The 16067-nt window shown below is 38.3% G+C and overlaps 1 protein-coding gene across 1 annotated transcript in view; it reads right to left on the minus strand.

The window, feature by feature from the left end:
- Positions 1-958: 958 nt before the first annotated feature.
- LOC104280448 (N-acetylated-alpha-linked acidic dipeptidase 2-like) overlaps positions 959-16067 on the minus strand; it is an 18911-nt gene continuing 3802 nt past the window's right edge. The window contains exons 3-13 of the mRNA XM_009878101.1: positions 15263-15449; positions 13315-13416; positions 12405-12530; positions 11553-11739; positions 10408-10501; positions 10072-10170; positions 7782-7867; positions 7079-7198; positions 6595-6677; positions 3833-3896; positions 959-1089 (exon numbers count right to left, since the gene is read on the minus strand). Of these exons, the coding sequence (XP_009876403.1) occupies positions 959-1089; positions 3833-3896; positions 6595-6677; positions 7079-7198; positions 7782-7867; positions 10072-10170; positions 10408-10501; positions 11553-11739; positions 12405-12530; positions 13315-13416; positions 15263-15449 (1279 nt within the window). The remainder of the gene's footprint in view (positions 1090-3832; positions 3897-6594; positions 6678-7078; positions 7199-7781; positions 7868-10071; positions 10171-10407; positions 10502-11552; positions 11740-12404; positions 12531-13314; positions 13417-15262; positions 15450-16067) is intronic.

Raw genomic sequence — 16067 nt, forward strand, 5'->3', positions numbered from 1 at the left:
GAGGAGAGGAGAGGAGAGGAGAGGAGAGGCATAGATAAACTGCCCCAGATTTAAACCACGGCATTACCAGTGTTAAAAGGAAAAGTACTGCATTTGAAACTAAATGAGGATAAATTAATCTGGAGGAATGAGAGACTGGTAGCTGGTATCATCCTACCAAGCACCATTACAGTGTAGATTTTTACACTGGGCTAAGTCTCCCAGGTTCCCTTAATATCAGAAGGAAAAAAGAAAGTTGGAGAATTCTGTATGTACAAGCACAGACAACCACATCTTGTCAAATAAATTTCATCCTAAAGGTACCTGTTTCTACCCACTGCCTTTAAAGGGATCCTGTGTTGCTTAAGTCAGAGAGGGATGTCTTCTGTTAATTGAGATGACTCCAGATCTGAGGATAGCGATAATGGCTCATGCTAGGTGACTTATCTGGGTAACTCCTCACAGAGCCAATGAAGTTTAATGCTTTAATGGATCCCAATCAGCTTTGTGATAATTCACCCTGAGATGAGAATGCAAAGGAGACATGATCAGGCCAGATGTAATCATGCAAATCCATACATCTGGCCTGTTATAAAACCTGCTCAGTCCTCGACATTTATCACAGTATTTCAGGGGCTCAGTGAGATATGAAGGAGATTCAGAAGAGACAGAGAAAAAGTGGCAGCTAGCCAGTGTGAAAATTAATAATTGTCTTTAGCACAAGAAATGGAAATTTAAAATGCAATTTATTTCCTTGAATGCTTATCACTTATGGAGAATTGATCTTGCTGAAGTGTTTTATTATCTTGTTTTTATTATTACTATTCTCACTATATATTGCAAATAATATTCCACTTACATCATTTTGACCTTTCTAAGAATACTGAGGCCTGGACTGTGTACCACTGACGCAATGTTTTGCTACAATTTTGGTGGGGTGAGATTCTCCCAGTACAGCCATAAGATAAATCCAATATTATCAGTAAACTTTCAGTTTCATATTCTTAGAAAGCCACAAAAAATAAACACTCTGATTCTGTACCTCTTTTGTCAGGTTATACACGAGTTTGTAGAGAAGAGGGGTGCAGTCAACTCTTAATGTGTAGTTACCTGAAAATGAAGCAAAGACATGGAACTATTCCCTTCACGTACCAGGGCCATTATCTTCTTAATGGATTAAACCCTTTAAAGTCCTTTTAAAGTCCTTTCTTATACAAACTTTCTGACCTCCAGGTCAAGAATTTAGAGCTTGCCTCAGAATATATACAGAAATAGACTACTTGCTGACATTGAATATGCTACTGCTACTTCACCACATTATAGTAAGCGCATGGTAATGTAATTAAACTTCTCATAGTTCTACAATATGCCTAACTAGCCCTCGTTAGTTACAAGCCCTCATCACACAGACACTCCCTTAAACTTGTGCTAAACAGAAGGCAATGGCAACATTCTGCTTTCTGTAGGATGTCAAAAATAATAATGCATTCAAGAGCTGTGCAGGAGGAAAGACGTATTCCCTGCAAGGTGTTTAAGAAGTCTTTCAATGCAGCTGCTTCTTATCATCAAAAGAGTACTTTTTCAGTGTTTTTGCAGACTGTATCTGAAAGCCAGGTCATCTCCTGAGTAAGAGACTTGCAAGACCATCCTGAGGGTCATGGTTAAGTGGTGTTGATAGGGCTAGGACAGAGGTTGGACTCGATGATCTTGAAAATCTGTTCAAATCAAAACTGTTGATGATTCCAAGACATGTGGCATTTTACGTCTCAGAACTACATCTCACTCAAATAGGAAGCAACAAAAATCCAGACTAAAGCTTTCATTTATTGCCTCCTAAACCTCCCCTTTTACTACCACACTGTGGCTTCTACACTTTCCATCCCTGAGGTTTCCACATTGCCCCCAGGGTGTGTTGAGCTGGGTAAGGATCTCATACCATCTGTTATGGCAGTGAGATCCCTATCAGAAAGAAACTATCACCACTTTTGAGGCAGGCAGGAGTGTAAAGAGGTTTTCTCTACAGACTACAGCCCCCGACAGCAGCTGGGCAAACGCCTCTGCCCTCAAGTACACAACAAGAGCAAAGAGGGGATGAAGGATGAGAAGACTGGGACGTAATACAACATAAACTCCCAGATAACACAATTATCAGGGTTTGCTATGGCTTTAGACCTTTGGGTCATCCTTTGCACAGTGTGTTCTCACAAGAGGATTAGACTGACAATTACAGAAAACCCCATGATGATGAGAAAATTACTAGATAATGGTGCTTCCATGGAGAGTCTGTATTTGAGAACTTGAAATTAAAGCACAAAAATGCTCAAAAGGGTGATCCATTATTCTTCTTTTCATTGCTAAAGGACAATGAATGGAAATAATTTGCTGCCCCAAATGTGGCAGAAGTACTGTGGAGAATATATGATGATAAACAAAATAATTGGCAGAGTACATAGACACTATGGCTCTACGGGGGATTTGAATGCTCAGTCAGGTGAAAGATGTCTGAGATACTTCAAACAGTACACTGAATATGGTGTTCTTTTTCTTATTATATATTTCTTTTCTAGTGGTTTTACTTGCACATCTTCTTTAATGCATAAAGCAAGTGACATGTTTGAATAATCAAGATTTAGAAGAAAATCGTTAAGGCAGCAGCATGTTGGCCACACACCAACTAAAAAATATGCGTTACAGGCCATGCTGAGAATGTGAAGCAGTTGTAAAGCTATTATTTCATTTGTGAGATCTTCTAGGCGTGAAATCCTGCTCTACTTTTTACACAGCATGTAGGCTGCATAATTGAAGGAGCAGCTCTAACCCTCCTTATATCCCAGCTCCAACTGCGCATTTAGAAACTGAGTTTGGCTTTTCTTTCTTTCCAATCCTTTTGTGACAGACAAAATTTTCAGCTGACAGGAATAAAAAGAGTTCTTAAATATGCCTGTTGATATCCATTTTATTCACACACAGTAAGCCCAAATGAGCTGGGTTTAACATGGGAAGAGCAGTACTCTAAACCAAGGTTATGATGCAGGGCAGCTTCACGGGACTGAACTGACTATTATTTCAGCACAGACAACAGTAAATGAAGTCTTTCTGCCATAAAGCTCAGTATAATTTAAGAAGGATTTTGTGATTTGGGCCATAGTGTTGGGCCCCAAATTCAAAGTTCAGTTTCTAAGCAGCATTCCTGTATGACAGATTCTTCTCATAACCTGAAGGGCATAATAAATTGGATAATGGTGTATCAGGCTCTTTTGTGAAATGCTCTTCAGTATTTATTTTTCTGGAAGCGCCCTGCCACAATACACACGTACCTGCTTGTAGCAATGAAATAAAGGAGACCAGACTGGCCCAAAGCAGCAAAATGGGTCCCACCCTCATAAAAGTTAGGCCTGAGGTCTCAGCAGAAATTGTTTTAAGACCGTAATAAACTGTTGCCCCAAAATACCATAATTCCAAAGAGAAAGGAGATGGACCTGCAGGCACACAAGAAGCAGTCTGTCATAAAGTCAAAGTGTAACTGGAAATTAAAGCTAATGCAGTTAGGAAAGAGTTTAACATTCAGTCTTGCTCAGTTCATTAGCATGAAATATTGAACTCCTCCGGAGGAGACACCCTGAAGTCTGGACACGTGGACTGCAGCTCAGGGATGGCGCTATTTGCAACAAGAAAGCTGCATGAGAATTTAAATTGTTCTCTCCCTCCACTTTATTCTGTATTTGTTACACTTATTCAGAACATCATGTTATCTATCTTATGTTCACCAGCCCTGGACGCAATAAATAATTCATAGTGAACTATTAAAATTGACATTGGTGAAGCAAAGTGAGTTTTAAAATAAAAGACACACCTTCTATAGAAGAATCTGTGTTGATGTAAGCAACTGCCCGTGCCTGGAGGACTCTGGCATTTTCCTGCGGTTGTAAAAGTATAATTAGTACTTCCAGTTAGTGACATTTAGTCAAGAGTGTACTAAGTGCATTGTTTTTTTACAGTATTATCTTTAAGAACCTAGTCAGGATAAGCACAATGTACCTTACTAATTATATTTATGCTTGAGGATGGTTCAGTGATCTGGGCATATGAAATTCACTCTTACTTTCTGGAATTTAATTTGTTGTGGAAAACATCTACAAAATGCAGGTGCTGCCTGCTGTGTCACATAGGGGCAAGACGGAGCAGGAGAATTACTGACAGCATTATATCAGGGTAAATTAAGATTACATGTTAATTGTGCATTTGCAGTACTTTTTGAACGTGTGACTGAGGTCAGCCAGAATTCCCCCCCACTTTCAATCTCCAGTTATTCACGTGAGCTCCCAGCACAGAACTCAATTTTAACACTGACAAACTAAGTACTGCTGTCATTTTTGCGCTCTTCCATCTCCAAAAGGGAAAAATCAAAGCACTGACATTTCTTATTAAAATGAATTTGACTGACTGTCTTGAGTCAACCAAGCATTGCTTCAATGCTAAATTTATACACACACTTGTTTAATTTTCTGTGAACTGGTAATTATGTTTGAAACTGATATTCTAATTTTACTAAGTCTTCACTTTGTGATAGATATTCTAATTAGGTTAGTAATTGTTACTTGATTCATTCAACTGATAACCCAGCTAATCACTTTTAAGTGAGGTGAACTAAAAATTGAATTGGTAATTGATAACTTCATAACAAAATTGATACCTTTAAAACAAACACTAGAGGAAATTCTGGAAAAGAACATGAAGGAAGGGAGAACACTTGTATATACACACATGAGGGCTTGCATATATGCAAAAGCATATTTGATATGTAAAGAAATTCCTTTGTTTCTGAACAACAGAGATTGTCTATGTAATGAAAGGATGTTGCCACAGTTGCCGAGTTTTTCTGTTATCCAGAAAATGGTGAATACCATGGGTTAATTTTCCTTAAGATTTAGTACATGACAGATCTGGCGGCTGCAGAAAACTTGAATGTAAACTGTGAGGAATCTCTAGAGAAATTGAATCTAATTTAGGTGTAAAGGAGTAGGAATGCATGCCACCAAGATAAAGCAAGAAAACAATAATATAAAAACATAGAGGTTCAAATATGAATTGTGCTCCTTGCGTTCTAATCTAGTACAGCTGCTGTTTCATGAAATAATGGATGATAGATTACTAGATATGAAATTATTAAACAAAGAACATTATAGAACAGCAGTAGTAATATGTGAACAAATCAAGCATACAAAGAACTAATTTATTCATGATTTGCTCAAGAGAAATTTATCTTCTAGGTATTACTGTTCCATATTCCTCATAGTTAAAACAATAGTGTGCACAGATATACACACAAAGAAATCACAAAGTTTTGCGTACAGTACACTTTTGTTACCAGTGGAGTTCAGGTAGGGTGAAACTTTAATGCTTACTCTTAAAGATCTCCCATTAAATGATTTTTAAGATCATTGAAATTACGATTTTTCATCTAATATCCCATAAACCAACAGTAAGAGGGATAGACTCCTTTACAGCTGAAAGCCAAATAGTTTATGGGAGGAAAAATTAATGAAAATCCAAAAGAAGAGAAATCTCAGCTTTGTGAACACAAGAATAAAGGAATCCCTTTGGTGTCTGGGAATTTATTTCTGGTTTTGTTCCCTCCTCTGACATGTGGCACTTTTCTATTTAATCTTGTGGTTAACTGAAATATATGCCAATAAACTAAATCAGAAAGATTAAAATATTTTATGAATTTTGAAAGCTTTATCTACATACCCCAAAATAATCTTGTAAATAAAATTCTAACAGAAGAATAAGACCACATTTTTCTGTTAAACCATTCAGTACTAATAAATTGACATAGTTCAGCAGAAATGTGTTTCATCAAGCAATTTTCTGCCTGCTCTATTTCTAATTTGGATTTTACAAAGGAATGAAAACTGTTGTAAGACCTAGATTTCTTACCAGGGCTGAACAAATCCACTTACAGTGTTAAGAACTGAACATGCCCAACAGAGCAAGGAAGAGAGAACCCTTCAGAATGTCACTGATAAAATTCCCAATGTCCTTCTGTCAGGCAGGAATGTAGTCAGGGATCCCACCACAGAATTCATCCATCATCCTGCCCCTGAGAATCTAGAATACTGGGATTTTCACAGCAATTTGAAACTATTCACTCAACTACCCTTTCATTTGCCCAGGATTATGTTCCACACAAAGGGCTCGATGTTCTTGTGGATCACAGGTCCATGGTCTGGACTTTCATTATAGAAACTAAAGAATTTCTCTCCTAGAAAGCTGGGAAAGAAACCAATCTAGGTTATACAAAATGTTACCTTTCTGTTAAACAAAGGGATAGATTTCCACATAGAGATGATTAAGGGACATGAGCTTTAACCAAGTAGATTTTTGGTATCTTAGAAGAGTTAGTGCACTTACGTTGCGAGAACATCATTTGTATAAATAAATGAGGTAATTTTTATAAATATATGAGGAACTCACAGCACCTGAAGGAGTCTGTCGGGCTCCAGTTTTACCTTGAAGCTATTGACTGCAGTCTAGGAATAGATGCCACTGGGCACTGAAGCTGCCTGCAACAAAGTTTACAGTTTTGCTTTCTTTGCACTATTTTTTATTTACCTCAGCCCATTCTGTGGAACCCAGTAATCCAAATTCTTCTGCATCCCAGCTAGCAAAAATAATAGTTCGCTTAGGTCTCCAACCTAAAATCACATAGTTAAACTTGAAAATTCAGTGTAAAGTTAGAAATTCTAGTGAATGATCCCTACAGTTAGTTGGAATCACTTTTTAAAAATAGCAGTTAATTGATATATTAGTAAAAAACGCCCTGTAAACTCCTTAGAGGAACATGTTATTGCAGAGACATTTCTTCTCAATGTAGTATTTTCATTCTACACAACTAAGAGAGTACTATCACACTGATAGACATGAGGGAATTCAGCCAACTAAGATGCAGTGTTACATACGCATCTCCTCAAAGAATTTGCATCTTTCATAATGGGAAATACGACTTTCTGTAGAGGTGAAAAGTTAAATTTAACACAGTTCACCAAAGCTTCTGTTTTCTATATTCACCATTTTATGTCTGTAATAAGTAAGTTACCTTCCATCTTCATTTTACCAAAACTCCGTACAACCTCTTGCAGAACAGCTGCACCTGTAGTTGGATCGATACCGCCAAACACCCAAGAGTCTCTGTGACCTCCTAAAATAATATATCTGTCTGGAAACAAATATGTAATATCAATCCTTAATTATAAATGCATTTAGGTTGCCTTTATTTTCTTTGATTGCATCTTGTGTCAAATGAAATACGACAAGTGCCACAAATTTATTTCTTAAGGTAATGTGCAAATATTCACTCACTCTAAAGAAGTATATAAATGAAAACAAGAAATATTTTAGACTTTTTTTTTCATTTTAAAGTCTTTTATTGTATGATCTAATTAAATATCAACAATACTATCTTGAGGCCCCAAATCATCACTAGTTTTCTGAACTTTGCATTGTGTTAATTTTTGCAAAAGCAAAATGTATGAACTATATAAGGGGAAACCTACTGTAAAATGACAAGCATTATAAAAAAATTCTCTGTCGTCTATCATTCTAGCATTCCCATTCAAATATATTCAGGGGAATGACAATGAAAAAAAGTGTGATAGGAGGGACAGGGCAACTATTAACTGTTTCTCAGATTGCATATTATCTGGCTACCTAAAAAACTTGAAGTTTCTTCCAACATAAGAACAATTTCACCAAACACAAAACAAAGAAGGAATTTAAATCATCCAGCACCTGATTCTCACCTGGTTCCACAGCTCCTCTGAGGATGCCAATGACATTGTAAATTCGTGTTATTTTATTGTTTGTATGAACATGCATTCTCACTTTTCTGAAATGAAGAACAGCATGGAGTAACCATTTCTGACTGAGAGGGCAAGAAAAGGTCAATGTTGATAACCGATAAGCCAGAAAGTTTGTGCTTCTGTTCTGCTTTGTGTGTTCAGCACTGACCTAAGCTGTCATGCTGTATCAGTGTGCCATTCCTTACTTCAGGTTAACCTGCTGACATAAAGACACCTTAGAAATAACCTTATGAAGAGGGCCAATCTATGAACTTTCAAACATTCGCAGAATTTGTCGTATTTTTTATTTATGGAAATCAATCAGATAACTGTGTATAAGAGGAGCAAACTGAAAAGTATATACAGCAGCTAAAAATACATTTACATTTTGACCAAAATTATAATTGTGGTTATACATATTTTTATAAAATATACACTTTGGTTTTCTAGCACAATTCCATGTAATAAGATCTCTTGGAGAGAACATCATTAGAAATATTCATCCAGTAATAAATTAAAATCTGTTCAGGACAGCAGATCTAAGTGATCAAAATTTGTCAATCCTCCATCTTTTCCTCTCCCCTCAACAAAACCCGCTCGCAAACTTCTATAAGTAAATTCAGGTATTAGGAAAGCTTAAAATAACGCAGTATTCAGCCCCTGTTAACCTGCAGAAGAAACAAAGCATCAACCAATTCTTTTTTTTTGCATCTGGCAAAACCCCAAGAATTTCATATTTGAAGTTCTCTTTTCAGCAGCAAATCTGCGTAGCTGTCAAAACTGAAACCCACTCCAGGACAGCTACTGGATCTTTGCCCAGAGAACAACTGACAGCAGTGCCTTGAACAAGCCTATACGTGCACACTTGCCATGTATAAGTGACTTTCTACCTGGAAGCAAAAGATTCATTTTGATATGGAGTCACTCTGAGAAAGAAGTATATGTAGGATTAGTCCACATTTACAAAAACTGTTACTCTATCAAGTAAGAAGATGTTAAAAAAGTGCATTCGGAACTAATTTTCCATGTATATGTTTTGTGGATAAATCACATTGTTTCTTTTCTCACGGTTGTTCTTCAAGACATTCCAAACAGCAGCTTAATCACGTCAAATAAGTTTTCTTATTTATTCCTACTTTATACTTTTTTAACTAGGGTTAAAGTAGAACAGAAAAGAATAAGGATCAATGAAGTCTTTATAAAACTATATATTCAGGCATACTTTTTTTTTGCAGAAGTCAGTGCAGTGATAATGATACACCTTTTTTACACACCGGTCCTTGTGGGCCAATACCAGTCCTCACAGAATAATACCTCATGTAAACTAAGAGTGGTTTCATGTAGAAAAGTGACAAAAAAGTGATCCTTTAGCTTTATCTGCTGCACCCTATCAGTTATAAATGAAGAATGCTACGATGGTCCCTCGCTGCCAGTCACATTCCTGTCCACCAAATGCAATTTTTCCACGGCTCAGTTTGCTAGAGAGCAACTCCCTTAGTGCTGAAGACCTGAACAGTTGTGTTTTGCTGCTAGAGCTGAAAAACATAAACTGCAAACACACCATTTTGCTGATCCAGCTGGTCAAAGGCCAGTTCCTCCCAAACAAATGAGGAAGACATACGTGCTTTGGGCTTTTCCGTCCTGTTACCATTCAGGGTTTTCAACCACGGGGCCTGCCAGCTTTGAGGAACATTTGATGGACCCCAAATCCCCCAAATCCTGGTCACGCTTCACAGGAACCCTGGGTGACTTCCAATGAACATGGTAAACATACGTAGAAGAGAGCTATTGGATTGTCAGTCCTTGTCCATTGGACTGGTATGAGTTAGCTGTCTTATTGTCCCCTTGCTCACCAGAAACCGAAAAAAAAGACCAAAATAGAAGTAAGGAGGAAGTTTAAAGTTAATTCAGAAGTATTAAAAAAAAAACAAAACCAAAATCCTATAAAAAAGGTCTACTTACTGCTATATAGCTATTTTGAAAAGGAGCAGTGAAACAATGTCTGAACTCTGGAGGATTAAAGTTGGAATGACAGGGCTGGACCTATATCCTCTGAATCTGTCTGTCCATTGACACTGGGGACACTCAGCAAAACAGTAGGACTTTTTTTCAAATTCTAATAATTACCATCTAGTGTTGCCCACTAAGAAGGCGTAACCCCAGAATATCTCTAGATGTATTGTTTAAGAGTCTTTTTCTTGTTGAGAGGTTTTTAGCAATATTTTATAAATAGGCAAGTGTTAAAACCAACCTTGTAGAAGAGTTGTCTGCAAATCCTGGCCCTATGTTATAAGACACATTAAGACTTCCCTTCCAGCTGCTGTCTGGAGCTGCAGGTCCTCCCATTGCACTGTTAAGTGAAAATCAACACAAATGTAGTCAACCAGTAGGCTAAAACTTTATATTCTCTTAACGGTTACTGCACCTAAACAATGTGGGTTTACAAAATTCTTAAAAACATACCAGAAACAGATTGCTTTGAATTTTACGCACTTTCTGAAGCACACGTTACTACTGAAGTATAACAAAATTTTGCAGCACATTTGTGAATATCGACTTCTGGTGAGGAGAACTGATGTGTACTCACCGTAACAACACTTCTGCATCATGATATCCAATGGGATGAACTGGGATTTTGGGAATCCCCACACCTTCATTGACTTGATACCTGAAAGCGTACTCTGAGAAAAGAGAACAAAATGTCAAGTTTATAGTGTTCTTAGAAACTTTCACCAAACTGGAAACACTTTTGAACAGTGCAGCCACACAGTAGCCACAAGTGTGCATCAATTTTTTACTTCTTACATAATTTCTTAGATACTGCTTCTTGGAAATGAAACAATGACAGAACCAGAAACTCAGTTGTGCATCTGCACAAGTAAGAGAAGTCCCCACATTTGATGCCAGGTCACATGTGCTGTCCAGCCCTATTATTACATCTACTCAAAGCCGACTGTGGGATAACCAAGCTGGTGTGAAGATGGCCCCTGCCCAGCCTGTTGGCAAGCTGCAGAAGATATCCACACGTGCATTCACTCACGTTGAAGACAGCCAATGACTCTGGGCCAGGCACGCACAATCTATTGTGGGTTTTTTCAGAAGATTGTTGTCTTATGCCCCTAACAATGGTCACACAAGGCAGTGAACTTTCCAGAAGCGCCCTTGTATTTCCATCCCATCAGCAGACAGGCCTGGCAGGCATCTTAGTTCAGAATAACTACAAGGACAAGACAAGAACATGGTGCCAAGTTTTGAAAGACTCCAGGCTGCTGTTATTTGTGCTACAGAAATGTTACTTCCTGTAATGGGAATTTTAAGATGATTTTCTGCTTGGAATTTAGGAAAACATACCTTCAACAAAGCTATTTCTCCTCTTCGATGATAGACTATAGTTTAAAATGGTCCTCGTGAGAAACACAGATACTTAAAAGTGGCTATAAATTCTCAGCCATTTTCTGCTGTAAACATACACATCCTGCTTTTCTGAGAGTTACAAGACTGGGATCATACAAAGTGATTTTCCTAAAAACTTACTTACCCTGCTTAACTCAAAAGCAACTAGTTGAAATAACATACAAGTAGACCTTAGTCTGCAATAGGAAAACTATTTCATTTCAAGCATATTTTTTCTTTACATCTGTACTGAAAATAAATTAATTTCTAGTGCCACAGCCACTTTCAGCACCAGTTTATAAAGTAGTTGATGGCCCATGGTGAAGACTTTTCACTCACTTTTTGCAGGATAACCTGGTGTCAAGGGGTCCCCAGCTCCGTTCAGGTTTAACACATTCCCACGCTGAGCTCCTCCACCTGGAAGGTTCCAGCCATTTGGATAGGGATCTACTCCTGGGGCACAGTAGTCAGCAGGGTCTGAATAAAGTATGATTCCTTGGGCTCCTGCTAATATGGCATTTTTTACCTGTGAAATTATTCGCTTTTAAGAAAAGTTGTGGGTTTTTTTAATAATTGAAGTAGTAAATATGAATGTTGCAATTGACTTTCATGGCCATATAGTTTTAGAAGCTGCATATGTGGAAGAGTGAAAATGACCACAGACAGCAGAAAAACAAACCACACTGAAATGCAGTATATTCATTACTTGTGCCACACCTTTAGTCATAGCTCAAGGCCATGAAATAAAGCAGAGGACATAAAACCGAGGTACAAAAGCTGGCCACTGTCCTCAGTGTCCCACTACCACCCATTTTGTCAGCGTTGTTGTGTAGAGTCAGAAAAGTTATTCAGCCTCTGAGCATCAAACTCTGTCAAATACTTATTTTTTAAAAACACTGCAGTTCTATGGGTGAAAGTACTGAAAGCCTTGGCTCTACAAACTGCTCGGTTCCCTAAACCAGTCTCTTACAAGAATCGCCCAAGGAGCCTGCAGTCATGTCAGTCTCAGGAGATTAATACATCCATCCAGTTTTATTGTTGTGGAAGTTATCCTTAGAATGCAGTCACTGTGGGTGCATTGCAGGCTTCCTTCTGCTCACAGGTTCCAACTTACGACCCTCACTAATTCCCGTCAGCTCTACCATAAGCACTGTTTGACCCACAGAATAAAAAATAAAACACAACCCTTACTTTATTTCCCCTGAAGATCTTCCCATATCTGGCAATGACAATCCTCCCCGTACAGTTAATTCCCATTTCACGCTCCAGCTTAAAAAAATCTTCAGTACGGCCATAATTCACATATACCAGCTCTCCCTTCACAGGAAAGAAAAGCAGGTTCATGGCAACCGATCACTCAGCAAACAAAATACCAGTTTTCAGAAATTTCGCGGCTTTATTTAGCGTATGATGTAGTTATTTTTTTTTTGCATTTCTACAAATGAGATCCAGTGCCCATAAAAACAATAGCAAAAGATATCCATAATGTTTTCTAGGAAGCCTCGGCTCAAACTGCTGACCTTTTCGTATTATCTTGCCCTGAACAGCCACCCTATAAACTGAGGTTGGAAACTTCTGTGGCAATGAAAACATAGTGGTATTCCTTAAGTGCACACACATTCACTATTATATAATTTCATTCATTTATGCAATGTAATGTTGTCCCTGACTTGCTCCTCCATGATGAATTACCAGATTAAGTGAGAGACTTTTGTAGCCTTTGAAGACATTCGCTTAATTCAAATGTCTTCCAAATTGAATTATATATTGCTGGTTCTACTCAAGACTTAAGCAAGTCCTCTTCATATGATTGAGCAAAGTGAAGTAATCTGAGATGTATCCAACACTGTCCATAAAGACAACAGCTTTTCACTTATTATGTGATTAAGGGCTCTAGCAATTTCAGAAAGCTTTTTGGTACTAGGAGACTTCTAACCTTTGCACAGTATGTGGCCTTGCTGTCCTTAGGTGTTCTCTTATACTAATGGTTAATTAAAATTACTAAAGCAAATATATTGAGAAGTTGGAGCAAGATATCCCAGCAAGTGTTTCGCAAAACATGACTTCAGCTAATAATATTCTTACACAATTTTTTTCTTACCTCTGGCACTCCTTGCGCCGAAAAAGCATTATATGGTGGAAGTATATCAGTAACATTTTCATATCCCTGTGGAGGGGGTTCAAACAATGATGTATTGAAAATCTGTAAGTAAACAACAAAGTCTTTGGTCAGATACTTTACCTCCAGGCACACGTTTGTACACTAAACTTGGTTATTGCAAATGATATGCTAGTTTCCATAAATAGTTAGCAAAACAATACTATTTTAACTAGCACATATAAGTTCAAACAAAACAAAAAAAAAAAGGCAGCTAGGGATATATAACTGAATTTTTATAACAGAATGTAGATAGATCACTTGCCAGAAGATGATCTGTACTGCCCAAATCTAAGCAAAGAATTAGCTAAAAATTGCCATGAAGAGGTGACGATGAAAAGAGACCAAGTTCATCCACGTGATCACAGGTATTTTTGCAATTACTCCTACCCGTATTGTTACTCCTCACCTCTTTGCTAGTCATGGTCCAGGTAAATGTGCTGCCTCTTATCACTATCTGTTGTAACAGTCACGTTGTCTCAAGGTCCTTGTCCACTCTTTTTCACCTTGTGAGACTACAGCTGAGGGTGTTATAGAATCATAGAACATTTTCAGCTGGAAGAGACCTTCAAGATCATCAAGTGCAACTTTTGTCCTAACCCTATCAACACCACTAAACCACGTTCCTAAGCACACATATACCCATCTCTCTTAAACTCCTCCAGGGATGATGTTACGGCGTTTCTGGAGTAATTTCTCCATTCTTTCACCTCTAAGCTCACATCATCCTTAGTTTCTACCAGAATTCTTCACCCCTATTGATGCGCTATGGTGCAGCAGTCTCACCTCCTCTCCTCACTCAGGTTCCTTGTCAGTTTTTACATCTGCTTCCTTATTCCTCTGTGTGTACAGAATGGAGAAGGTGACTATAGACCATAGAATGTCAGGGGTTGGAAGGGACTTCTAGAGATCATCTAGTCCAGCCCTCCTGACAGAGCAGGATCACCCAGAGTAGGTCACACAGGAACGTGTCCAGGAGGGTTTTGAATGTCTCCAGAGAAGGAGACTCCACAACCTCTCTGGGCAGCCTGTGCCAGGGCTACATCACCCTCACAGTAGAGAAGTTTCTCCTCATGTTGAGGTGGAGCTTCCTATAACCTAATCTAAATCCTTTATTTCTTGTTCTATTGCTGGGCACCACTGAGCAGAGATTGTCTCCTTCCTCTTGACACCCACCTCTCAGATATTCATATACGTTAATAAGATTCCCCACTGTTCGTTATTACTCAGGAGACATGACAGGAAGACAGTAGGATCAGGTTCAGAGTCCAGGAAAGAGGCAGTACTTCATAGGACGGATAGTATCTGGGTGGCACTCCCTATCTCAGCATCTTGTGGAAGCAAAAATTGTACAGATGTTCAAGCAGAGATTGGATGCATACTTGGAAGAGAGATCTAACAAAGGTCACTAACTGCATAAATATTTGGAGAAGAGGTTTAATGAAGATTAAAGACTAGAGATTAAAGAGACTAATTGCACCACACTCAGAGAACTCCTGAGCTGAAACCAGCTAAACCCTGGAAGAATTACATGCTTCAAATACATTTCTTTGTTCTTAAACTTCCCCATGCATCTCACTTAAGGCCGTTTACGAGAACAGGATGTTGGTCTAGATGCACCCTTAATCTGAACCAGTGTGGTCATTCTCACACCTTATGGTCTGTTGGTGTTAATCGCAGCCTGTCCACAAATCCTCTGTCTACTGCATGAGCCACTGAGATTTCAGACACTCTTGAAGTTCTCCTGCACAGTCTGGAAAACCATTTCTAAATATGAGTTCCCTTTGTGATAGATTTTTTAACACACGCTGGGATGAGTGGGTGGGAAAACAGAGGAAGACACTGTTTCTTTAAAGAAATCTTACATAAATATAATCATTGCAAAGATCACCTCATTCCCTTTATCATCAATTACTGAGATGTAGTTTGGCTGTGTTTCATTTGGGTATGAAAGAAGCACATCATAATGAACGAGTTCTGCTGAATCCAGTCCAAATTCCTTCCACTGGCCTTGAATTTCTTTGGCAAGAAGAAGATTCTGTTCAGTTCCTGCGAGGTGAGGCAACTTGGTAAAGGAGCTAGAATAAACCAGAAAATTGCTAGTAAGCAGCAAATACAGAGAGGCACAATAACAAACTAGGATCGGTGTATATAAAGCTTATCTTCAAGCCACATACATGAAAGTTAAGGTCTTAAAATCTGAGCTGTATAACGTGTTGTTTATCAGAGTCTGCATCAGGAAAAGCACTGAATGTAGTCAGGGCAGAGGATCTGCCCTGAGGCCTTAAGATAAATCAGCCAAACCTTTCTCTTTGCATAACAGGAATAGCCACATCTAGACAAAAATAGTGAAAATCAGTGTCAAAGACATTTATCAAAAGAATATGGACAGTATGCAAGGAGCAGAAATATATACAGAAAAGCTACACATTCAGAAAGGAGCATTCCAGATACTTCTGGTATCTGATCATGGGTTTGCAGTTTGTTGGCATAACATGTACTAATAAGTTCAACTCGAAAATCATTGTATCAATTTATCTGCATTTGTTCTTTTTATTTTCTTAATTGAGAGCCTGAATAATAAAAGCTTTCTTAACAACATTTACATTCAGATCAGATATAACACATAATGGTGACAAATAGCGACAACACCCAGCCCCTCCCGGCTACCCTACACAACTGCAGTTTGGTTTACC

The sequence above is a fragment of the Apaloderma vittatum genome, unplaced genomic scaffold (assembly GCF_000703405.1).
Source record: "Apaloderma vittatum isolate BGI_N311 unplaced genomic scaffold, ASM70340v1 scaffold15721, whole genome shotgun sequence".
Classification (NCBI taxonomy): Eukaryota; Metazoa; Chordata; class Aves; order Trogoniformes; family Trogonidae; genus Apaloderma; species Apaloderma vittatum.